Source organism: Thunnus maccoyii, chromosome 2 (assembly GCF_910596095.1).
Source record: "Thunnus maccoyii chromosome 2, fThuMac1.1, whole genome shotgun sequence".
Lineage (NCBI taxonomy): Eukaryota > Metazoa > Chordata > Actinopteri > Scombriformes > Scombridae > Thunnus > Thunnus maccoyii.
The window spans coordinates 5,684,050-5,710,904 of NC_056534.1; the positions used below are offsets into that span (position 1 = coordinate 5,684,050).

The 26,855-nt window shown below is 38.5% G+C and overlaps 1 protein-coding gene across 2 annotated transcripts; it reads left to right on the top strand.

Moving 5' to 3' along the window:
• The first annotated feature begins 3,099 nt into the window (after window positions 1-3,099).
• LOC121912879 (tetratricopeptide repeat protein 31-like) lies at window positions 3,100-26,753 on the top strand. 2 transcript variants are annotated; one of them, XM_042435405.1, is made up of 16 exons: window positions 3,100-3,324; window positions 15,086-15,168; window positions 15,594-15,674; window positions 17,163-17,222; window positions 17,357-17,530; window positions 19,288-19,416; window positions 19,617-19,662; window positions 21,069-21,159; window positions 21,311-21,452; window positions 21,903-22,007; window positions 22,656-22,743; window positions 23,339-23,372; window positions 23,818-23,892; window positions 24,663-24,765; window positions 24,939-25,078; window positions 26,037-26,753. In XM_042435405.1, the coding sequence occupies exons 1-16, from the start codon at window positions 3,279-3,281 to the stop codon at window positions 26,161-26,163; spliced, it is 1,524 nt and encodes a 507-aa protein (XP_042291339.1). In that variant the 5' UTR covers window positions 3,100-3,278; the 3' UTR covers window positions 26,164-26,753. The 2 variants fall into 2 exon arrangements, with proteins under 2 accessions (XP_042291339.1, XP_042291347.1); XM_042435413.1 differs by lacking the exon at window positions 26,037-26,753 and having other exon boundaries at window positions 24,889-24,975.
• The last annotated feature ends 102 nt before the right edge of the window (window positions 26,754-26,855 follow it).

The window sequence follows — 26,855 nt, forward strand, 5'->3', positions numbered from 1 at the left end:
CGAACAACGCGTTTCGCCTGTAGCTTCTTCAGGTTCGCTCAGTACAGCTGCTGAGTACTCACAGGTGTGATAAATACATCTGAGTCACATGACATATTATCACAGTCTTCATTTTCTCAAAGTGAACATTTTACAAAGGGCACAAAAATGAAAATATACATATTACAAAAAACATGACGTGATTAATGTTGCACAAAGTTAGAAGAATGACACCATTTTATATAATTAAACTTCATTACATCCCGTAAACAACTGATTGAATAGGATGAGCAGAATGGACTACAGGTCCTACAGCTGTCCCTCTACATCACTAAATGGGAAGGGTTAGTGCCAGGGGACCTAGTGGCTCATCTCTCCCTGTGGAGAGAAATACAAGATAATATTTACATATCTTAGACAAAAACTCAAATCCTGTGTTTCATAAAGTTAACATTCTCATATCACAGAAAGAGCTCAAATACTATGTATCATATGGTTAACATTCTCAATGCCGATAAATTTGAGGGACGTAGCTGACCCGTAGTTTTTCTCCTTGTAGTGTCTAGCAATGGCATAATCCATATTACCATTTCTAATGGCAGACTCATGTTCAGCAACTCTTAGTTTGAGATGACGCTTTGTTTGACCTACATACATTAAGCCACATGGGCGTTTCAAGGTGTTTATGACATGTGCAGAGAGACAGTTAATGAATTCTTTTATGTCATATTTCTTTCCTGTATGAGGGTGATTAAATGTCTTGGTATCAAGTGTGTTTGAACATTGTGCATATTTTCCACGTCTATAATTTCCATACACTTGTTGAGAAAGCCGATTAGTTTGTGTAGGTTCCTTATACATAGAACTGACAACAGCATCTCTGACATTTCTGCCTCTTTTGAAGCAGAAACCAGATCTATAGGATGACAAATGATTTAAACTAGGGTCACATTCTAGGATTTTCCAGTGTTTGTTTATAATCTGTTTGACTTGCATAGATACCGTACAATATTCAGAAACAAAAGTTACTCTGTTTCCAATGTGTTTAGGGGGAGGATATAATAATACTTCCCTATCCACATTGTTAGCTCCTGATATATATTAATTAGATATATACAGCATATCCTATGCATGTATTTGTGTGTGTGTGTGTGTGTGTGTGAGAGAGAGAGAGAGAGAGAGAGAGGGAGAGAGAGTGAATGTGAGTGATGATGAAGGGTTTATGTTTAGGGAAGGATGAAGGGGTACAGTAGCCATATTGAAATAAATCCCCAGTAATGTCATGGATGGTGTGTGTGTGTGTGTGTGTGTGTGTGTGTGTGTGAATGCATGCATGTGTTGTGTGTGTCTAGGTCATTCACTGGCCCTCAGGTTATGTTATGTTGAATTACAGAGTTGAACTTGTTAAAGTAAATGTTCCTTACTTCATTGAATGTTTTACATTGCAGGAGGAAACGCATCTCTGTCTCAGCCTCACCTGTCAAACACTGACCACATATTCTGTTTTCTTTTGGTTGCCGTGGTTTTTTTGTGTCGTTTCGATAGCCATTCATTGCATTTGCGGTCACTGAGCTTGTACTGTCTCTGCTTTCTATCTTTGATCCATCACTTCACTCCTCATGCCAAAACCTAACCAACCTGACCAACCTAACCGACCTAACCAACCTGACCAACAACGGCAACGAGTAGCCAATCAGAGGCAGAGCAGGGCGGATCTTTGCGGAATGCAGGTGGAGGGAAAAAATAAGGTGATGTTATTTCTTCAGCAGGAAAAGGAAATAGAAACCACATAAATAAAACAAATCAAAACACACACACACACACACACACACACACAAATCCAATGGCATCACTCCTTAACAACAACAAATCGATGTTGTTTATACACCAATGTAGATATTACCTTCTATATTACAGGCAAAGCTGGCTTCTGTTGAACCTCCTCACTACACTGTGACATACAGCACAATATTACCACCCAGTGGACAAGGGTGTCAGCCTACATTCCTTGTGCAGTTTTTTTGCAATTCAGGATGGTTTTCTCCACCCACAAATATTCATTCCATCCAGGACAGAGACCACTGCTTTCCAGTTAGGCCAAGTTGCCAGGAAACACCAGATGGCTGAACAGTCTGCCGGTGTCAGGATATTTCTCATTTCTTTGCGAGGCTGGTCCCAAGAGATCTCAAAAATGAAACAAAGCTACAGTATACTGTGAAACTATTGTTGCACATGAAGAACGTTTTAAGAAAGGCAAGACTGTATTTGAAAAGGTGCTCCACATGCACATACAGAGGCAATTTAAGTTCTTTACATGAGGCAAAAAATGCATTTGAACAACATTTAAAAACACAATGAAGGCTTTATTTTGCAGGTCCCTTTATTTTCTGGTGATTTCCTAATATTTTCCTAGATTCCTTTCCATTCCCAGGAATTTGCTACCTATGACTTTGGTTTTTGTTGAGTTTAAAAGTAATTTTTTCTTTTCCAGAGGAATTTTCCTTGAAATAAGTGCTTCCTTGGAACATATTTTTTCCTGTGGCACTGAGCTGACCTAATTAATTAATTAATTCCAATAAATTTGAAGCAATTAGTCAGTGCAGAAAGGGCTCAACTCGGCATGCAAAGGCGTTAAATTTGTCCACCGGATAGTATGTAGAATTTAGTGGCATCTAGGATTTGGCAAAAATGGAATTTAATATTAATAAGTATGTTTTGATCAATGTATAATCACCTGAAAAAAAGAATTGTGTTTTGGTATGATGGGCTTTTTGGAAGAGGATCCGCTCCCTATGGGCTCATTCTAAGGTAATGAAAACACAATTTTTATTTCAGGTGATTATACACTAAAACATACTAATGAATATTAAATTCCATTTTTGCCAAGCCCTAGATGTTACTAAATCTTACACACTGCAACTTAAACTTTAATGGAAAAACCATATCAGACACAAATTATTATTCAAAGTAGAGTATTTTATATACATCTTAAAACATGGATCTTTAACGTCAAGCCTGTCATGCTTTTATTTTGAAGATTGTGGCCGGAAGTCTTCAAATTCTGTCCACATCCTTTTATTGTGAATACCGGAAGCAGTATTAGTCGTAACAGCGGTTAGCTCGACAGTGACGGTGACTAGACAGTCGGAGGAGGATCAACGGGCGATATTTCTCAGTAACCGGGAGCTTCACCGGGGAGTCGTCAGCGTCAAACGAAGATTATAAACATATCGTTGTTTTGTTTGATAGTTTAAATTTAATTCACAGTATGTGCTGATAATGTTGGACGTTAAAACCCGATGAAGTTCACCAGAGATATCCGCCGGCTGCTCGGTTTGGGAGGCGGTGAGTCAAACTGCCAGTCAGCCGTTAACTACTTTTCATTTTTCTTTCAGATAAGTTGGTGACACAGGTTTGTCTCTGCGGAGTTTAACTTGCTGTGATTTAGCATAATCACTCTGGCTGTGAAAACACTAATGACTATAAACCATGCTGCAAAAAAACCCCAAAACAAATAAAATAATTGCCACTAAATAACATTTGACAAAAATACTTTAAAAATGGCCAACAAAGGCTAACAGTTACAGCAAGTAACGTTAACTACAGTAACTTATATTGTGCTTAAATGTTATCTTCAGAGTTTCCAACTTCAGTCTAAGTTATTTGCCAGTTATTATGCCAACTAACTCTAAATATTGGCCCTTTAAAAAGAAAAAAAATGAGTTGAATGTTAATTAGCTTCATATACAATTTTCATTATTTGCTGCGTAGTCGTATTTTTAGGACAAGGGAAGAAAAGGCTGATTGAATGTCAGACTTTATTTATTTATTTATTTTTTAATATGAAGTGGCTAGCAAATTTTGGGTGAGAATGAATATGTTGTTTTCTGTAAAAGCCACTTTTTAACTGCAAAATACAGTATTTCACTATGTATGACTCTAGAAGTTGACACCAGTGCTAGCTGTAACGTTAGCTTTGAGCTCACTAAAGCAGCATTAAGTGAAAGAAATGGGACTTTCTGAAACTTTCACCAGTGGTTTTTGACCAAAAGACCAAAGAGGAAGTCCCCGCCCCCCCGAAAAAACCCTGACATTACCGCTACTATTGTTGCTGTTGTTGGACTTAGCATGCCTGATTAGAAAAAACACCATTTAAAGGTCATTTGGGGTCAGTTAGTACAGGTGTTTTGTTGTAGTATGTTTCATAATCCATTTGTACTTCTCTTTACCTTAACCTGAACCCAACCTTACCACAATTATCAGTATCAACATGTGACTGGGAACCTCAGATTTTGCTGAAAGCTCTGACATATTTGACTTGGATATATCTGACTTGATAATACAGACATGGCTGAAAGAGTTTATCTTCCATCCAATATGATGTGAAAACAGCATTAACACAAATCTAAAGCAGCCTTCTTAACTTCAACCCAGTCTTACTACAACCAAATCATAATCTAACGTTAACCTGAATTAAACCCTAAGTCAGATCATTTCAGGACACACAAGTTAATAGAAGACAATGATCGAAGGCTAGACTGCAGGCATTTGTTAGCCATCTGCTCACTTTATTGGATTCTCTTCATAAGTTTAGACTTTACTTTTATCCAATAAACTTAAATGGCAAACCAAAACTCTCAGAACTTAGAAACACACAAAAAGCAAGAAATGCATATATAAAAATGTGTTGTGACATTGCAGTCACACTTATTCTGTGATTGTGGAAGCAACAGTTTGCACACTTTAACCTTTAATTTTGCAGCATTTTGAGTTTTCGGTACTTTTATTGTGCTTTGGGAAGTTTTGCATTTTAATACTTGCAGCGTATTAAATTGATCAGAGCTAAGTTATGTTGGAGTTTAATATGTCGGTATGTTGGCGGGTCATTAACCAAAAATATTTGACTGGCAAATGAGTTGTGCACTAACCCCATAAGAATGTACAGAAACTGGTTTGACCACTGTACTGTATTTTTAAGTCTCTTATATGGTCAACCCTGATGACAAATAACTTTGGCATTCATGTAATGAACTCTCAAATGTTTTTAATACTCAAAATCCATGACATGTGTGTAAGATGATGTGTCACAGAAACACTTAGGCCTACAGCTAAGCATTTCAGGAAAGACACTTCAGATGTGATGAAAGCTTTTAATAGCTACTTTATCTGAAAACAGTGATGTCGTAAATGACTTTTCCTGCTGTGTTTTACAGTGGAGGTGGGCCACCTTCCCCCTAAATAAACACCACCGTCATTGATATCATAAAAATGATACACACTTTTATAAGATAAAACATTAATGTTTAGGGAAAAAAAAAAAAAGCAGAGAGGTCTCTTTTCACCCAGAAAATAGCACATGTATAAGAAGTGTGGGCTATTGTTCGTGAACTACCAAACTATTTCCTGGGGGAAGCCCTGGAGGAAACCACCCTCACTCAACCTTTCCCCGTGAAACTAAATGGAATAAGCAGAATGTCCTGAATAGTAGTAATAGTTAGATTTTGATGTAAGCTAGGATCAATCGCAGAAACTGCTTCTAAGCTGTGAAAACATTAAAACAGTTTGTCCAGTTTTTGAAATGAGAATCCTTCTCTGGTTAATGAGCGTAATTGTGACATTATTCATATCCACATTAACTCTTATTTTAAATACTAACCGTTGCGCATGGATTATTCATTAGAGACCACAAATTATTATATCGTGTGCACAAATTAATTTTTTTTTTTCTCCACGACACCTTCCGCACTCTATGAATCTTTCTATTCAAATTATTAAGAGACACCTTGAAGCCAAACAACACTCCTTTCACTGACAGAAGCCTATAAATCTATTTAGCTTTAGCAAAATCATGAAAAAATGGATTATTTCTTACTTATAAGCAGGGTAATGTACAGGACTCAAGTCATTAGTCATTAGAAGTAAGGATTAACTTGGTGTTTAATGGAAGTTCTCATCACAGTTAATCAATGTCCTCCAAAAAAGTTGCCGCTCCTCAAACAAACTTGAAAATGTAAACAGCAGCATCCATAAGAAATACAAATCTTGAGCTTTGGTGTGTGCAGTTTAGTTTCTCTTTAGACAAAACGCCTACATCCTAAACACACACTTCTCTTCCTGTCATTTACTCTCAGACATGAATGATTTTTAGTCCAAATATGTCGTAGTTCACATCCATCCTACTCCTTGTCCTTAGACTGTCTCAACCTGGTACGTCATGCTTCTCTATTTGCTCTCACTTCTGCACACGTCTTCACTGCATCTAACAGTCTTCATCAGCAGATGGAGTTTGGGCTTTTCCTTCACAAAACAACAGCTACAAATTCCAATTGTTGTGTATTTATCATGCTAATTAAATTTTTTTGACAACCGATGCGGAATTAACTTAACATTCTCCTCCGAGTGCGTGGAGTTAGGTCTGCAGACCATGAGATGTGGTTGAAAGCTAGCAGGCAGACCTTGAGTCATATAAAGTGAATCAGAAACATACAACTGGTAAACGGACGTTGGCAGACGTCAGGTGACCTCATGTGATCTCACTGCAGTGGAAGATTTTAGGGTGTTTTGTCTCTTTTGTCTTGTTTTAATAGAGAGCAGTTTCTGTTGATGAGTCAGAGGGAGAGGAACTTTAGTTTGGACCTGCGTACTCTTATGTGTGTGTGTGTGTGTGTGTGTGTGTGTGTGTTTCTGTGCCTTTGGGTGTGTCTGTCTGTCTGTCTAGTGTGATTTGTTTGCGGTGCGGGCCAAAGTAGTTGGGTTTGAGTTCACCACATGAGACACCCATTAGTCTTGATCTTCCTCTTCCTTGAAATAATTTAGTTAATGAGAGAGACAGAGGCAACCACACACCCTTTTAATATGAATCATTTTGCTGAAGTCTTTATTAAAAAAAAATCTAATTACCTTTTGTTTGTTTTTTTTGTCCATACGTGCATAGTTAGCATTTTAAAGCAAGATAGAGGTAGTTTGGGAAGACACAGTTAGCAACAAGTGAGCATATGAATTACAGATATATGCACTCGTACTTGATAAAATCATCTGTCAGGGTGCATGTCATTTATATCATAATTCTGATATGCATTGTGACATAATGCATTTTCTGGAAAATCAATTCATAAACAATTAATGAATAAAAAGTCTGTTTTTAGCAAATCCAGCATATTAAGATACAGAAAGTGTAAAAGAATCCAATATTGCCATAAAGCCACCCTGATTATTGATTTACAGCATTGCCTTAATAAAGGAATAGCTACCATGACAGAAACAGTATGACAAACCCTGTAAACTGTGAGTGAATATATCTTCACAGTATACAGTGTGTTGTTATATCGCCCACACTTAGCTTGACCTTTAAATGGAAACTAATGTTTGTGTTTCAGTTGATCACAATTGAACAGCGGAGGCCAGTTTTACATGCGCACTGATGTCAATGCAGCCTCAGAATTATACAGTCTGAGAGTATTAAAGAGCCTTAAATCAAATATATGAAAATTAAGGCCTTAAATTGGCGTTATAAAGACCCTCGCCTGTATGAAATATTTTCTTTTATCAGTTCAGCAATTTAACAGACAGTCAGGTCTCAAATAGTGACGAGGCCTTCATTGGAGACACGTCAGGGTTTCCCACAGTGTTTTATAGAGAAGGTGTGGAACAAAGAGCACCTCCACTAACACAATAAAACATGAAATACACTTTTATGAAATATAACATGAACCTTCAAGGGAGAAACAGCAGGAAAAAAACTGATAATACAAAGAGGATTTGCTTGAAGACAGAAGGTCAGACAAGTCTGTATAGTTGTGTTTTTCCTCTCTACACTAGTGTATTTCTAAAATGAAATGTTCTACTACATCATAAGATAAAGAATAACATCAGCAAAAAAATCCTGGAGGAAATCCAGGAGCATATTGTCAGAAACAAACCTTTATTTCTAATTTCCCTGTTTTTTTAGACGATCACAGTTTAGTAAGAAGCCTCTCTGTTGTCTGAAACGCTCCCATTTACTGTTACTCCTGTTTGTTTTTAAAGTTAAAATGTCCTCCATCTTTCTCACACATGAAACCCCCCCCCCCCCCAGCGGTCCGGGAGGCCTAATTCCTTCACTTTCCTGGAAGATCTATTACTTAACAGAATAATACTGAGAAAAACGAAAAGGTAGAATCAGTCTGAATAACGCAAACAGTGTGTGAGAACGGTACTTGTGTTAATAAGATAAACACTGACAGAGCGGTGAGTGCTGCATGACTCTGTTGTGTGGTTTTCATTTAGGACCAGGATTTATTATGTTTTATTATATTATATAGCTGATGTATTATTGATTTATTACTGACCACTTTTATTTGAGAATAATTTGCTTTTAAACACTGACTGAATGGTTTTAATGTCAACTTTAGTGGACCTATGTGTCATTGAAACACTTCCTATATCACATCACTAATGAAAGAGTATATTTACATGACTTAGAAGTTATTTGTGTTGCCATAATCCTGAATATTCAACACTATAAAACTCTTTTTTTTTTTTAAGGTTTTCTCTCCCATGTTGCAGTACAACACTAGTCCTGAATTCCCCATTTCGCCCAAACTCCCAGCACATAAACAGAAAGACTCATTTGAAAACACTGATGTTGAGAGAGTAGCATGTGTGTGTGTGTCAACATGGGTGTGTGTTTGACAGAGGGGAGGAAACTGCCAAGGCCACCCTGTCCGGCAGCCTTGAGAACCAGATTTCATCACAGGTGGTTTTCACATCGAACAGTAACACATGGTTTGTTATACTGAATATTTTTTCCACCCTCAACATTTTTTGTAGTTGAAGTAAAAAAGCAGATTTTTTTTTTTTTTTTACTATAAAGTCAGATGCAACCCATTGCTTTTATTAAAACCCAATATGTGGCAGTACTGAAGAAAACTATGCAAGTCTGTTGACATTTTGCCGAGTGTGCATGAGTTCACGCACAAATAACTTTTTTGCTGCATGTGCAAAGCTGGCATGTACTTTTTTTTTTTTTTTTTTTTTTTTTGGTTGTCTGTTACGGTTGATGTGAAAGTTTCCATGGTATTTAATCGTCTGAGTAAATATTGTGAACCCGAGCCGAATGAAAACCATCAAGATCTCACTAAATCATGTTGAAACGCTTGATCATCACAGAGAGGTTAAGATAAGTCATCCTCTGACAGCAGTGAGCAGGTCGGCCATTGTGATCTGAAATATTTAGGAAGTATCTTTGGCTGTGGTGCAAATATTGTTATGGATAAATTTATGTGACTGTCGGGAATCAAGTTGGAATTTATCATGAGCAGGAAAGTGGAAGGAGCGCGCAGTAGTTGATGTCTTCCTTTATATTCATGTGGCGCTGTTACCATACAGTGACTCACACGGACTCAATCTGGAACTCTTTTACAGTAACTTGACCAAAAAAATTGATCCCAAAGCTCTATGACCTCACTTCATGAAGTTACAGAGTGAATAGTAATAAGGAGAGAATCCGGAGGGGAAAAAAATGAACATAATAAAATAAACATTGGACTGAAATTGTAGACTCGAAGATGTTTTGTCACTTATCCAAGAGGTTCTGCTGACTACTGTACAGCCCTCTTATACTGGCTGTACACACAAACATTCCAGTATTTAAATTCATGTGAATAACATAAGTGCAACTACTAGACAGCTTAAAAATCCTGTATGTCCACGTTAATAGTGTTGAACAACCGGAATTGAGATCCAGGTATTGTCTTGCCAAGATCTGCTCCTGTTTTATGGGAAACATCTCTGCAGGAACCAATCACTTTAGGCATGTGTCTGCAGGCAACAGGATATGCTGAAAGATAAAGAAGTTGGCATGGATAAGTCAGCAGTGTGTGTGTGTTTTTTTTCTCCATAACAATAGTGTACTTGTAAAAGGAAATGTTGCTTTACAACAACGTAAGATAAAGAATGACATCAGAGCATTTGAATAAACAATATGATTAATTATCAAACTTAATTTATGACAAGAATTCCAGGAAATTCTGAGGATTCAGTAGTATATTCCCAGGAAGTACTCATTTCTAAAATCACCTTCAACCCTACTTTGCACGCTCACTCAGGTGTTTTCACTCTATTACATGATTAGACCTCCTCTCAGGACGGTGTGAGTGCAGACAGAATGATTGACGTCCCCATCGGTCTCCTCACTGTTCTGCTTTGCTGCTGCAACTTAAATCATCTTTTTTTTTTTCAGATGTTAAAGCTACAAACTTGTCATAAGCAATTTTCATACTAGTAATTTTAGACAGAATACTGTCTGCGTTCACTTAGGCTGCATTCATTTGTCAGAGGGGGCGATTTCTGCCTCTCATCAGTGCTTTTGCTATTAAATGTCAGCTGTGCTAAAAAGCACAATCCATAAAACAGCAACCAGGCTGCCTTCCTGTAACTGATCTTATGCGGTGTGGATGTGTTTCAGTTACAAACCTACAGTATAATGTTGCATTGTCTAAATGTTGACGGATGTGTTAATCCCTCGCAAACACCCTCCCTCGTTCCCTCGTCTGTTATTCCTCCTTTCCGCTTGCCTTTTGGTCTCGCTGTGAGTCAGGTGGTGTCGTAGCTCTTAAAGCCGTTTGGTTTTCTGCTCACTCTCAAAGTTTCTTTAGGGACGAGCTATTCCTGGACAGAGTTTTCTGGCCTTGCCTTTCATCCGTCAACATCTTGTGTTCGAGGGAAAAGAATGTTGGCTCGAGACCCTTCGTACATTCCCTCAAACTTTTTTTTTTGTTTTTATCTGACATTTATCCAGAACGTGCAATCATCACTGTATCAGCAGTTTTATTTCATAAAATAAAAAAAACTGTAGCTTTGCTGATGAAAGAAAGCCTTTGTACTTGTTACCCTCAACAAGTGGTGAGGCTGTGGTTATGACAAAAATAATAATCCTGACCACTTTGGCCACCGTGATCATTAATATGTTTTTTTTGGTATCAGCATGTTTTACAGCTTATGTATATTTTTATTTCTTTAGTGCACAGACACAGCAGCTAATCTTACTGTGTGATTATGTACTAAACGTAGTTACGGCCTAAATTATTGCCACCTACGTTGGCACACAGCTGCGAGATGTAACAGAACCTGTATTTCAATGTCATCTGGTTTTAAGTATCACTCCAATACATGCAGTCAGTTGTGATAAACAATTGTCTAGCACCTGTAGAATAATCAGCAGATGAACTTGAGCAGCATGGATGAGCAGTGATGGGAAAAGGGAACCCCATACTGGAAACCCATAAAGTTTGACTGATAATTATCAGTTATTTCTGGTAATTGCAGTGCAGAAACCCACAGCGATGAGCATTCAGCACCAAAGATGGAGACAAACTCAATGAAAGATGAGCTTTTAGACAGATCGTTCCTCTCAACTGCACTTATTAAATAAAATATTTTGTCCCATTGCTACACAGTCTTTTTCAGCTTGTCACACATAATTCAAAAGGTTTGCGAAGCACCAGGATGAAATAGTTAAGGTAATTATGTGGCTACATGCCGGGGATGACTTGGCTGACAAAGGCATCCTTGGCCTCAAGGCTAAACATTTTCCACCTCGTGAGAACAGCGAGTTTCATAGTTTTGTGCAGCTGGCTGATAAGATAAGAATTTTCATGAAGTACAGTTGCTCTCTCCAGCGTGCTCCCTGACTAAACTTCTGACCCGAAGACTCGGTTCCTGGCTGATTCTTTTATGGCCGTGAGGGCAGCAGAACACATGTTTGTTTCCAGACTGTTCTGGAAGCAGCTGAGTGCAGGCCGCCAGAAGCTTATGTGGCAACAATCCAGTTTCACTTCATTGACTAAAAATGACATTCTTATTGAGAAATTGCTTCTTTGTTCTCTGGAACACAAATTCCTGATTAGTTTACTCATACTTGGCTAAAACAAAACATCCAGTCTTTGCATCGGACAAATGTAACTATTATCAGCTAGTGGCAATTTAGCTGTATTAAGTCTTCCTTTTGATAGTACTTCTTTTGATAAGTGCAGCCCAATACTTTGGTTTATGATAAGAATATTTCAGTCAGAAGCTGTCAGTAGGAAGACAGGTTCGTGTTCAAACGTGTTTTCAGGCACACTGATGTCAGCAGTAAACACTAGTAAAAAAATCCACTTATTTAAATCTCTTTAAATAGTTTGCATACTCTATTTTGTTTATTCAGCACATGTCAGCCGTCTCATGAAACACCTCAGAAAACCATTTACAACTCGCTGATACTTGCCACAGTTTACTTGACTCTGACGCATGTTTCACTGACCCGCACTAGTAACAGCTTTCTGAGATAAACTGTTATTCATTGGTTGTTTAAATAAAGGTTTGTATCCGAGCTTTGACGGTGCAGCCACTTGTATTATTCCTAAAGCTATGAGCAATACTCCCAGCCTGTTCTAAATGAACTGCACACTAAGTGCACAATAACTCAAGTGTTTTGCCTATTTTTTTGTTAAAGTTAATGTAAATAAGTTGTCTTATTGGAGGTTTTTTTTAAATTTTCCTACATCAATCCTTTGTAATAAAAAAGGATAACATTATAGCAGACTAAAAGATCATCACTTCAGGCTTTGGCCTAATATATTGTTTGCTTTCTTTGACATTCCCTAAGTGGAATTTTTAAGAAGAAGTATACAAACCACAGCCAGATTTAGTGGCATTAAATTGGTATGTAAATAGACTATTAACATTTTTAGGCATTGCTCGAGGGATTGCAATGTCTTTTGGTTGGTCCCATTCAATAACTGTTAAGAAATATCTCAACAGTTATTGAATGGGTTGCCATGAAATTGGGTGCAGCTGTCCATAGTTCCCAGAGGACGAAACCTATTGACTTTGAGTTTAACTGTAATGAAATGTAGCATATAACAGAATTGACTTGCCTTAGCTATGGTGATCCTCTAACTTTTTCCTCTCAAAATGTCACTCAATGTCCAATGAAAGATTTAAACATCTACTAGATTGATTGGTGCACATTTTGGTGCAGACATTTATGTTCTTTGGATGAATCCCAATGACTTTGGTGCCACCAGCAAGTAGATATTAGTGGTTCAGAGTGAAATGTCTCCATTGGATCCGTCACCATGGAATTTGGTGCAGACATTTGTAGTATTTGTGGACTGATTTATCTATGGAACAGGTTGTTTTGCTAGTGCAGCCGTATTGTAGACTTAGCCTTGTTTCTTTTATCTAATGCCATCTACACCCAGTTTTTGCAGTTGATAACATCAGACTAATTGGAGCTTTACAGATTAAGAACATAGGTTATCCCTCAATATACACTGAACCCAACGCTCAGTTTTCTCCAGTCCCTGAGATCTTTTCAGGGGCTGCTGCTCTGCTCTCTGCCACTCTGTGTCTTCTACTTATCACTTGAAATGAAAAACTACCGGCTGTTTTTGTCTCTTGCTGCTGCTGCTGCTGCTGGTAAGTGATCTGCTTCAGCAAAGTGAGTGCTCATCACTTGTGTCAAATTTTACTACCAACAAAGTGATGACAACCTAGCTGGACTCAACCAAAAGGCTAACTGTTCAATTTGTCAGCTCATATCTTAAAAATAAATGTAATCTCAGTGAGTTAATGAGTTGAAATGGAAACATGAGAGAGTGAAATATTTCTCTGTGGAATATTTCCAGAATGCTTCCGGGTACCTGAGCACTATTTCTGTCCGGAGGCTCTCAGATATTTTTGGCATGGTGACCTCTTCATGTGATATGAGAGGAAGGGAGGAGGATTCCCTCCCTTGTCCACCACACACACACACACACACACACACACACACATTCATCTGGAGCCACATTAACATGCACCAGAAACATTTCTCTCTTTATATCCCAGCGTACAGCGTGTGTGGAGCATAATTGTCTGAAGGATCACTAAACCACTTTACTGGATTCCAAGATCTTTGCTTTCTTGACCAATCAGATCGCTGTGTTACTTATTGAAACTTCAATTTTTTTAAGGAACGGTTCATCACTGGCATCATATGAGACTGAACAGCCAGTTTATGCAGCCAGAAAAATGATATCATGCATTATACAGTAGGTAAAAAACAATTTCCTAGGTGGTAAACAACATAATTCATCGTATTTGTGTTTATTTTGCAGCTAAAGAACACTGAGGCTACCTATTCACCATCAGGAAGGATTAGGTCAGAGCCTTGAGCTACGGCTACATGTTAATTAAGTCAAATCCATTTTATTTGCATTATATCTTGTTGCCAACTGATGGCAGATAAAAAAAGATGCCAGGCTATGAGCTAAACACAACTCACATGTTGTCATGTGGTTTAATGCACTTACATATATTCATGTCTCCCAGCTGACTTTGAAGTCTCCTGATAATAATAATATGTATGAAACAGGCAGATTTAACTACTACCTACTACCAAACTGTGAACTTTAAGGAGCTCAAGGTGAAATTAAGTAGGAGCTAGTCTTGATTTGTCATTTTTCATGTATTTCTGTTTAGACTAATGAGGGGTGAAGTTGGTAGAAGTGATTAGTGTCACCTTAAATTTATAGGACGGCATCTTTCTCTCCTTCAAACTGACACTTTTAGTGTTGGGTGGCAGGATAATCGATGCAACATTACTCATCTCTCTCTTTAAAAAACAAAATCTTTGGACTTTTGATGAGATTTGTTGATAATAAGACAAAATATAAAATCCAAAGGTATCCTTTAAAACATCACTTACACATATAAACTGTCTTAATCTGAATGCTGTATATGTTGAGTCAGACTCATCTGGCTAAAACTTCTGTGCCAGCTTCTATTCAAATGTACAGTCAAACCCGCTGCTCATAAATGAATGTTTTCATACAGAAGGGGAAACACCAGACTAAATAAAAATTCATTCTCTCCCTCTGCCCTCGGATCATCCAATCACAAGCTGCCACACCTGTGTTGATTTGCATAGAAAATGAGTCTTGTCAAGCATTTAGTCAACACACTCACACACACATTTTCTGTCATTCAAGAGATGCATTCAGACAAAATGTACAGTAAATACAAGAGTCTTTCCATGTCATACACTGTGACTCATCACTTAAAGCAAAATGCAATAAACATGTATGTATGTGTGTCTCTGTAGATGGGTCAGGAGAGGAGGACATGGACATTCAGAATGGAGCTCCTGAACCATCAGACAGGAGAAAAGATCAAGACTTATCACAGGTAGACGACCACAGGATAGACACATATATTAACTGGGGAAAATTTGTACTCACTGTACTCATTATATTGTATTTATGTGTGAAAAATAAGTGGATTACATTAAAAACACATACAACAAATGAACTCATGGGATACTGTTTTTCAGTTACACATACTTAGATAGATTTATGACATCTAACAAAGCCAATGCTGAAGTCCTTAGAGTATCACTAACGACCACAAGATGCTGGCTCTAAAATCTTTGGCAACTTTTCTCTTGACATATAAAGTCAAGGTTTTTTGGCTTAAGCTTAAGCTAAGTGAATGTTCAGGTCAGTCAAGAAGTGACTCCAAACTCTTCTGAAATAAATATGCAGCTGTCAGTTACCTAATTTTTGTGTGTGTGTGTGTGTGTGTGTGTGTGTGTGTATTACTGTGTTGAGCAGGCCATGCTGAGTGGTGAGGATGGTTTGGATGATGAGAAGAAGACAAGACGGAGAGCAGAGAGGAGGAGAGCCAAAAAGAAAGTGAGTAATAAGAGACCAATTTGACTGACATGACAGTATACTTCATTATATCCATAATATATCTATAAGCTACAACTACCAAAAAAATAAAATAAAAATATAATACAAATACAACAGCTGTACCAAAGAATTGGTACAAAAAAAAGAAATTAAAGACTTTATAAAAGGAGGGCACTTCAAAATACAAATGTACTATGTCTTCATATTGTCACTCTGCACATAAGAGTATCTTTTTTTAAAGCTACTTTCTAGCTGAAGTGTACAGTAGGGATGTGCAGAGATCCCAGTATTTGTATTTGTATCTGTATTTGTTGAGGCAGCAAAAATTATTTGTATCTGTATTTGTATTTGAATAAAAGTGGAAATAAGCTTAAAAGTCCTGTTTTTGTTTTTCTGACACTTTTAATTTTAGAAAATTAAAATGTTACAATAAGTGTTCATGAATTAACTACCTTACAAAGGAGGTCCCCACATCGGGACTTGAACTGGAGTCTCCCAGATCATAGATGACTGCGCTGACTACTGAGCTAAAACTTTATTCATCGCCTCCTGCAGACAAACCTCTACCTATTTATACACCCATAACACAGAGACAGCACAGCGTGTAATGTGTAGGGAGGAACTTCAAAGGTGATTATTGCTTTGCACTTTTCATTTATTGCCTATTTTTTACAACCTAACTTCCTGGAAAGGAGAAGGGGAACAACAGGTTATGGCGAGTCCCTTGGGACTTACCCCTGATAGATGTAACAGTGGAGCAGAGGAGAGAGACTGAGATAACGATGTAACCGACTTGTAAACTGGTATTTCATGTTTTGTTTTTTTTTCTTCCCAAAAACAAATAATTTTAAAAATATTTGTATGAAACAAATATTTGAATAAAACCAAGTATTTGTGCTTTGCCGAATAATGTATTTGTATTTAGGCACACCCCTAATGTACAGTATGTTGTTTATGCACAGGTGTATCTGACTTATAAATGTGATTTATCTGCTACTTATTTATATATATTGTAATATTGTATTATATATTTTGAGAAATGTTTAAAGCCAGGAACAACATACAGAACAAACTATTATCTCTACATCAATAACATCAGTATAATCTGCATTTCATTCTCCTGTAAATTGCTCTAAAAAAAAACCCCCAATAAAATAAAAATGCACTTTATATCATCCATGTTGCTCATGTCTTTGTCGTTTATGATTCCTCTGCTAACTAAAATGAATGCATCTGCCACATTCCTCACACCACCACATTTGTTACCACACCCATGTTTATCCATGTCACCCGTCACCCCACCTGTCGTCACTCCTTTTTCACAGCTGTTACTGCGTCGGCTTCATCTACCGCATCCCTCTTCATAACTGGTTCTGCACCTTTCCACGTTTTTTTATGACACATCTGACTGCACATATATTTGTATATCTGTGTCCATACATATATCTGTACCATCCCACATCCACCATGTCCATGCTCTCCTTTCAGAGGCAGAAAGAACGGAAGAAACTGGAGAGAGAGGAGAGGATGGAGGACGTCTCAGAGCAGGTGAGACCGTGTTTTATCTGAACAATCTTCATATCATGTTAGGAAATACAACATATTCAGCTTAATAACAAAGAGGCAGATGTGACTTCTTGTTTTTCAAGTCAAGGTCAAAATTCGCTTTTAACTTGTACCAGGGAGAGGAAGTGCCTGGAGTGGCGTCAGAGAGCGACAGCGAGGAGGAACTGAAAGCGGAGGAGGAATGGACTGCGGTTCGTCCCAAAAATAAATGCAGCCCTGAATCAGTCCCTGCCTTCATTACGACAGAGAACAAGAGCAACCGCCAGCCGCCCCACAGGACCTCGGAGGAGGTGGGTTGAGGCCAATGCTTGCAGAACCAAAAGTATCCGTTCCCTCAAACTAAAATAAAAGTGTCTAGGGATCTATTATTTTGGCTGGTGAAGCATCAGAGTGACCTGATGGTTTGAAATTTCTCAGATAGCCAAGTATCCTGTTGAGACACTGAATCCCTCTCTGCTAACTCACTGTAAAGTTGGATGTGTACTCCTAGTAAAATGTAATTACTTTAAAATTGGCTCAGGCAAATAATGTGCTGCGGATGCATTTACTGGCAGTACCATATAACAACATGCCACATTTGCTTACGTTCTGAGTATACTTGAATGCAAAGTCACAAAAAGGGTCTTCAAGAAAGTGATTGCCAGTTAAATGCCGTTAGTTCTTACTAAGTAGTACTTGATTGTACATTTCTTTTCCTTTTGTCTTTTATATTTTGAGAGAACAGTACTTAAACTAGGAAACACTTCAGCACTCGTGAATTAGATGCAGAATTATTTAGTAAGAAACGTTTTAGTGCAGACTCAGACTCCAAGGCTCTTGTGATCCAAGGCTGGAGAAAATCATGTCATTGTGAACTGCAGGAGGACGTCTGACTCTGCCGAAATGCACAAACACGTGTTAAACCACCTTTTTAAGCCTCGGCTGCCCAAACGTCAGGTTGGTGTCCTTAGTAGTCCTCGGACCATGGTGTACTTGCACTGCAAGTGCTAGTTTTCTTTGGTCTAGTTCAGAATAAAAAGGTTCATTTTGTTTGGTTTGTGTATGTTTGCACTGCCAAGTTATAAGCAGACTAGGTCTTGTAAACAAACAAGACTAGCACTTTACAGCCTTGCTTGTAACTCTGTGAAGCTGTACTTTGGCACAATGGTGCTCTGAGCTATATGCTAATGTCGGCATGCTAACATGCTTACCATGACAATGCTAATATGCTACTCTTTAGCAGGTATAATTTACCACTGGGGACCACAAGTGTGTGAACAAAATTTCATGACAACTGATCCAGTAGTTGTTGAGATATTTCATCTTGGACAAAATGTTGGACTGACTGACAGGCCGACATGTCATCATGCAGCCTGGAGTTAAGTGGTTTTAAAATATCTTACTTACCTAATTTGTTTATTTATCAGGGACAATAATTAACATCAATATGATGCAAATCTTTATCTTCAATCACCTTTAGATTTTTGTTCACTGTAAATTTGAAGTGTAAAGTGATCTTCTGAAATTTCAGCAAAATAAAAAAGTGCGTCAGTGCTTGTTTCGATTAACTTCCTTTTACTGTAGAATGAGTTAAAGCTGGTATTCTTCAGAAGAAGAACTTCTGCTAAGCATTAATAGATTATCTGGACTCACTATATTTTGTGTTTTTTTGTGTTGCACTCCCCTGCTAGAATTTACCAACATGCTCTGGATGAACACACCCTTTCTTAGAACCATGAGATGACCATGAATGAAGCAAATATACATTCTGAGTATCAGTTTCAGTCTCCTTAAGAAATTAAAGTGTCACGTTTTCCACATACTGTCAATCTTTGCTGTCAGATATCTCTCTGGATTGTTTAAGATTATACAACATACCAAGACCAACAGGGGCTTACAAAGATTGTAGTGTGGTCCAGAGGTTAGAGACATGTTTTCATGTGCAGTCAAATATCATAATAATAAGCTGGTCAGTCACAGACACAGTGTTGACTTACTAATCTCAGAGCAGGTGTGAGAGAAGTTGAGCCTGTTGTTTTACGTTTTTGTGTTACTTCCTGTGTCTCAGGAGCCAGAGTGGGATGTCAGCAGTGCATTTGTGGCCAACGCTGCCAGTCACATCAAACTCAAAGGCCTGAAGACCAGAGCACTACAGATCTCAAGAGAGAACAAGGAGAACGAGGCCAGGAGCAGCCAGGTACGCAAACACTCGCTCACACACAGGAGTATACAGCTGTTCCATTTTTACAACCTCCTAACGGTTTTTAGTCGGGATCTGTGAACAATGGAAATGTGATTCTCCAGCATGTCTGATGACACATTAGTTCCTTTGATGAAGATGTGGAAATCAGCATCACTTATACAGTTCAGCAATGAGACAGCATGTTGTTATTACAGGGGGAAAGCACAGAAGAAATGAAGAGGAGGGGGGAGTCTCTGGCAGGTGAATCTATTTGCTTTCATTTAGATACACCTAGCAGCGCACATGATAAACATCATTACCTAGTTTTAGTGAATTGTGTCCCTCAGGTTCCAACTGTTTTGCACATTTCATTCATCCTTTTCTTTTCATACTAATTTCATCCTTTAATCATAATTGAAATGACTACTTTAGTCACCCTTTTATATTAATACAGTAGCGTGACATTTTATTTTGTTGTTTTAAGTCAAGCTTTTGATGAAGTAGAGAGTTAATTTGGATTAAAAATCAAAGAATAACTTTTAAAGGTTTTTTTTTTTTACTGATATTACTGCAAATGTAAAGTGTCAAAAGTTTAGTACAAAAAATGTACAGCAAGCATGTTTTTGTTTACTTAAAATTATACACTCTACATATTTCATAGGGACTATTTCTTTGGTAGGAAGGAGCGAGGGATGCTTTACATCAATGAAAGTCCTCAGGAGTACGGAAGTGCAAATGTGTGTCTGTGGCCCTGTTCACATCTGACATTAAAACGCGTCTTGGGTGAAAAGTGGAAAGCTCCAAGTGCAGGTGTGAATGCACCCAAGATGCATTGAGGACACATTGAGATCCGATCCCTCAGACCACATTCAGAAGTGGTCTGGTCCGCATATGGCCACATTCTTTTAGCAGTGTGTACACAAAGGTGTCCTGGGCCACAATGAAGGACCGCCTACTCAACTGATGTCCTCTGTGTAAGCGGAAGTACATGCTCATTTGTGTGCTAACGGCAAGAAATGAATGACAGTGTGGTGTAGTTGTCGCTGTCTGTCTGTCCGTCTGAGAGGAGAGAAACCTGGCGCGACCATAAATGACAGCAAAATGCTGTAGACACTATGCTTATTTATGTTATTTATCTAATTTATGTACACTCTTTTTGTTTCAGCTCAGTGAGAGTCTCTCTATCGCATTTTGCTGTCATTTATGGTTGCGCTAGTTTCTCTCCTCTCTGTTTCACCGAGGGTGGGGCTCAGCCCCTCCACACATACACGGAGCAGAGCAGCGGAGAGACAGACAGTGAGTGCATTAAAAGCTCTGCGAGTAAAAAGCCATTTGAGTAATGTATTAATGTAACAAACTCATTTCCATTCAGGCCAAACAGTTTTGATTCTGTCCGTGTGCCAAGGGCTTTGTAAACTTCTTTTAATTTCCGGCGGTTAAAAACAACAACACACTTGGTCTTTGCAAACGGAAATGATGTCCGTGTTTATTTGCATATAGAGCGAGGAAGTGAGATCCCATCACAAGTGGTCACTTGAGATGATTGTGGAGATGCATTCTAATGCCAGGTGTGAACTGACGTAGTTGGAGCTGTCCTCTTGTGATTGGATCACCCAGGACGCATGTTAATGCCACGTGTGAACAAGGCCTGTCTGTACCTTCTCCAGTGCAGGGAATTCAAATGTTTGAGCAAGGCCAGTACAGCCAGGCAGTGGACATGTTTACAGAAGCCATCTACTGTGACCCAAAAAATCACAGGTGAGTCGACTTTGAACTCTGACCTCAGCTGGCCCTTCCTCTTCCTCCCAATCATACAATCCCATTTAGTTCTCTTTATCTCTGCCTCTCTCTGTTGTTGAAATAAAGACCTCTGTATATATCTGTATGTCTCTCTCCTCTTGTCTCTCAGGTTCTATGGCAATCGCTCTAGCTGTTATTGCCGTCTGGAACAATACTCCTCTGCACTAACAGATGCTCAGAGGTCCATTCAGCTGGCTCCTGATTGGCCAATGGGATATTGCTATAAGGCTTCTGCTCTGATGTGGTTAAAGGTCAGCACCCACTACACAGCAGACTAAAAAAATTTAAACCAAAAAGTAATTATTTCCATTTTTTAATTCTGTATTTGGACCCACAATGTCTGCTGCCTGCTTGAATATTAAAGGTCCTATATATGGCATTCAGCCCCACCAGACAACTATTTGCTATTTAAAGATATAGTGAAGTCATGACAACCCGAGCAGAGGATGAAGCCACACTCCCTCTGTGTGTGTGTTGTAATCCGACTCTCTCTTTTCTCTCTCTCTCTTTTTTCATACCTTATTGAGTAAACGATGCAGACGTTTGTCTGAGATGCTGGTGCTAGGGTGACATCTAGTGGACTGAATGTCATATATTGAACCTTTAATGGTTAAAGAAAAGTGATAGGATGGCCTCTAACTTTTCACTTTCGTGTGATGTTTCTGTGTGTGTGTGTGTGTGTGTGTGTGCGTGTATTCCAGCGGTACATGGAGGTAGAGAAGGTCATGGAAGACGTGTTGAAGTTAGATCAGCACTGTAAGGAAGCATCCAGTATACTCTCTGAGTGCCGGATCCTGCAGCTCATGGTGAGCTCGGCTTCCTTCAGAGCTGCTTTCTATATGAAAGCCTGCAGTTAAAAACAGGAGCAGTTCAACGTTGCAGACCCACTTTTTTCATATTTGTCGCTGCTTTGTGTGGGGCGTTGCTCCAAGCGTAGTTAAGTACATTAATCAAAGATTTATGAGGATGGAAAAGCCATTATTAGATTTGATCTGAGCAAATGGAGTTATTTAATCAATATATGAACATTATATCAACTTCATTAATCATGATTTTGGCATTTTCACTTTTTTATAGTTTGACCGTGAATATACAAACAAGAGAGATACTGAGAGATAATATGTATCAAAGGTCCACTGACTAGAATCAAACCAGTATGTGGGAATGTGTCTCAACCTCAACAACCTGTATGGTTTGTGTCATAACCACCAGGACACCCCAATGTCAGACTTTTCAGCAACCACAAGTCGCGACAGCCAGTGTTAGACATGTGGGAGGGGAGTTAGCATCTTTGCACATCTTATAAACTGTTCTATGCACACATTTAACCAGCTGGTTAGATCCTAGTCAATTTGTAATTCTAGTCTTGGTTCAGGATATTTTGAAATAACTATAATATACTTCAGCGACTCTTTGAATCTTCATCTTGATTTTCATCGCTCTTTTTACTTTAGGAGTTGGGTTTTGAGGAAGAGCAGAGCAAACTGCTATTAGAGAAGTTCACAACTGTTCAGGCGATCCTCACCTCTCCTGATGCCAAGGGTAAGAGCCAGCTGCAGTACCACTTCTGTCCACACTGGGGCAGCACTGCACTCAGTTACAGTAATACCAGATTTCAGTTCAATCACAGAGACACAGCAGAAAAGCAGAGACACGCTGATACAACTGACAATACTGAAAACTAGAGTTCAGTGTAAGAACACATTTACTACACCGAAGGCTGTAAATTACTAAAACTACATATTAATCTTTATATATTATCATAACATGCTCATAACAGCAAACTACTGGCAATACTCAGTATAAAGATGCACAGTGAAGTGTAATCAATTTACTGGATTAGAGTAGCAATCTATACTCTATACTAAGGTACACATACAGTCTAGACAAATACTTACAATGCATAATAAACCTCAGATGTTTTTTTGAAATGTGTAAACACTCAGCAGCCACACCTGGAGCTCTATTGAAAGTTTATTGATGCGATGTTACAGTTAAAACAATGTCGGTAAATTACTTTAGAAAGCCAGAGAATAACACAGCAGGCCGCAGTGGTGAAATATTGTAATATATATCATTGCTGCTCTGATTTTATTGTTATAATATGACTCTACTTTTTGTCTCCTCCCACCTGAAGCACTGAAGCATACGCCTCAGCAGGACCAGAGCGGGTAGGTTGAATGACTATAAGAAATACACATAATCACAATCACTTCAAAATGTTTTAGTAATACAGAATATATTTTGGGGCATAAATGTTATGTATGAACTACAATACTGTATCATGTCAAACATGACACAAACCAATCTTCTATTTTGTATAGGAATACATACATCATCTACTGTCTTTCAGTGTAAAATATGTCCACTATGGGTCGTAAAAATGATCATGTAAATGTACACAAATGTACAAATAACTTTTGGTTCTTTGTCTAAAGTATCTGGTGGACAAATACATATTATTATCAATCACTTTCCTCACCTGTGATCTTTGCCCTTCGTCATCTGCCCATCCCGTTCACCTCTTTCACTTGTTTTCTATTCTATTTTCTCCTGCTTCCTTTTTCTCTCTCCCTCCTCTTCCTCCTTCTTTCTACCTCTGCCTCTGTGTTCCAGGAGCTGTCGCTCTCTGTGGGTTGGAAACATTACAGTGGAAGTGTCCGAGAAAAACCTCTTGGATCTTTTCAAAACGTAAAAATACTTTGTGTGTGTGTGTGTGTGTGTGTGTGAGGACAAATTAGATCTGTAAACAGCATTTTATAGACGAGGTGTATGAGTTCAATCATTAGGAGTAGTTAATAACAAATGAAGGCAGTAAGCTAGAGCCTGTACTGCAATCTTTCAGAACAGGTACTAATAAAGCAGCATTTTAAGACATCTGAATCTGCATGAAGCTTCACAGGTAGGTAAACTTAAGTGATGAAAACTAGACACAGTGTAATAAGACATAGTGCTATCAGTCAAAACCACTATTAAATTCATACAATTGTTTTATATCTGCAAATATATCAGCATTGTGAGTTTCTGGTTTTTATTGTTCTGTATTGGGCATTTAATGCCTTTATTAGATAGCTCCAGTAGAGAGATGACAAGAAATGAGAGAGAGAGAGATGTAACAAAGGTCTTAAACCCTAAGCCTTGGAGGCTCCACTATTGTGCACTTTTAAGTAGAAAGTGTTAGAAGCCATCGTCGTCACAGTAGTAAAAGTACAATAGATGTAGCAGTGACACCTGTAGATAGGAGCTTTCATATAGTAGTTAAAGTAGCACGAGGAGTAGCACCAGCGCTACTAGTAGTAATAGTGTCACCACTAGAACAAGGGTTACTGCATTACTGTAGTTATAGTAATTGCATTACATTAATTGTCAGTGCTGGATGTGAAGCACAATGTCATTTTGGTTGCAGATCTGTCCACAATGCTTTACTGTAGGTTAGATGCTCTGTGTTTCCATGGTTGCAGGTATGGTGAGATAGAGAGCATCAGAGTTCTTCATGAGCGCTTCTGTGCCTTCATCAACTTCAGGAACGCCAACATGGCTGCCAAGGCACTGGAGAAGCTGCAGGTGGGTGACTGGCAGGCGTAAACGAATCTCGACTCTTTTCATCATCTAGAATGTCACAGAATGTTAAAAGCACAGCTTTGAGTTGCGGTAATGAGCCATCATCCTGTTCTCTTGCCTCTTCAGACATGACATGATGTTAAGTTTAATCACCTATGCTGTGTCCTCCTGTCCAGGGGGTGGAGCTGGGCGGCAATAAGCTGGTGATGAGGTACCCAGACCGGTGGATCCAGCGGACCATGCCCTCCTTACAAAGGACCACTACTAGCCTGAGCTCCAGTGCTGCAGGAACACAGCAGAACTCAGCTGCCACAGGGTACTGAGCAACTCATCTGTGTATCTGTGTTGTCCTTTTTTCTCTGCAGGTGTAAATTCAGAATGGTTCCTTACAAAATCAAATAACATCTGTAAGTTGTTTTAGGGTTTAGTTTAGTCAGCATTAAACCTGCAGTGTGGAACTTTAACATATAGATGAACATAGATGAGTTCAAACAATGCTGATTAAGCCTATCAACGCCAGATAAATCTTTCTGTATTTCACAGTATACAGAGTTTTTAAATGTTGATGGAGTAGGCTATGGTGGAGCCTATGATGTAAGCACGTCAACAGTGTTTTTGTAATTAATCTCACTGCCAGAAGGGGGAGACAAAGTCCTGCACTCAAGCTTTAAATTTAGGTTTAAGTTAGGGTAAGAATTAATGTTAGACATGTCAGTGTGATAGTTTAGGTTAGGATTTGGGTTTTGATGATAACTATCTATCATCCCAAGATATATACAGTTTAAAATTAAATACAACTGTTTATATTCTTAAAAAATAAAGGCTGTTTTACTCCTTTAAGAAAGCAGTGAAAAAGATAATCTAGATAATGGACAATAAATTAAAGGCAGAAATTAAAGGCTACACCTGTGCATTTGCACTATGGGTTAATTCCTGCAGAACAAGTTTCATTATGCTGATGACTCAAATGGAAACGGACAGAGAAAAGATCCAACCCAGTTCCTTAGTGCTTGTTCAGCCTCCAGTCTACATACTCCATTGGATGAGAGATCTACATCTCTCAGCTATCAGAGACCACACTGATGCAGCGCTTTGAAAACATAAAATCCCAATATCATCCTTTTAACACAGAAGTGAAAACCCAGCCTAGTGAATTTTCTTTAAGGCCTCCTATGTTACTTTCCACGCACCCTGTGTCCCATTATTTACCCGCATGTGTGTTTTTATGTGGATAATGTGATGCAGGATTCTCTGCTCTGGTTCTGTCCATGCAGGTCCAGACGGAGGGTGGCTACAAATGGAGACGAGTGCTTCTACTGGCGGACCACAGGGTGTGACTATGGCGTCAAGTGCCGCTTCAAACACATACCTGACCAGCAAGGTCGAGACAAGAAACCATGACAATCATGTCTAGCAACCGCAGCACCAAGGCGCTTTAAATGAAGATTTACAAAGAAAAAGGAAAGGAGGAAGAGTGGAGGAGAGAGGAGAGCAGAGGACGAGACGACAATCCGCCGGAGAACACTGACAACTGAATCTGTCTGTGTGAGAGAGTCAGATATAATATGAATGTGTTGTATGTATGAAAGTTAGTGGTTGTTCCTCTGAAATGTTGAGGAAGCATTCAGAGCCCAACCTCAGGAGGTTGCATAAAGAATAAATCTGCGTGATACTGCAGAACATCTACTGTAAGGAGGTCCAATGAATTTAATTTATAGTAAGCATCACTTTGAAACTCTGATGAACTCCTGGTTTCTGAACTCTGCATTGTTTGAAGGATGTCCGCTGTCATCAAAATGATTTACGTGGACAAATATGTTTGGTTGAATTGTACTGGAAACTCTTGTGTATCTCCTGTGTTGGATTGCTATACATGTTAAATGAAGTTATTTTGATATATTTAAAATAAGATGAAACATTTTTGCATTGAAAATTTGCACAAAACTATCAATGAAACCCACATTAAAAATGTTTTCGGGTTTGCAAACTTATGGAAATCGTTTTCTTTAACAAACACAATTCAACCCCACGGTGGTACAAATACTGACTTACACATCAGAAATACAGTAGTAAGATTTCCCTCACATATTTTT

Coding starts and splice junctions, on each gene's coding strand:
- LOC121912879 (XM_042435405.1), top strand. CDS start 3,279: ATGAAGTTCACCAGAGATATCCGCCGGCTGCTCGGTTTGGGAGGCG. Junction 3,325..15,085: donor GCTGCTCGGTTTGGGAGGCG/GTGAGTCAAACT, acceptor GTGTCTCTGTAG/ATGGGTCAGGAGAGGAGGAC. Junction 22,744..23,338: donor CACCTCTCCTGATGCCAAGG/GTAAGAGCCAGC, acceptor TCCCACCTGAAG/CACTGAAGCATACGCCTCAG.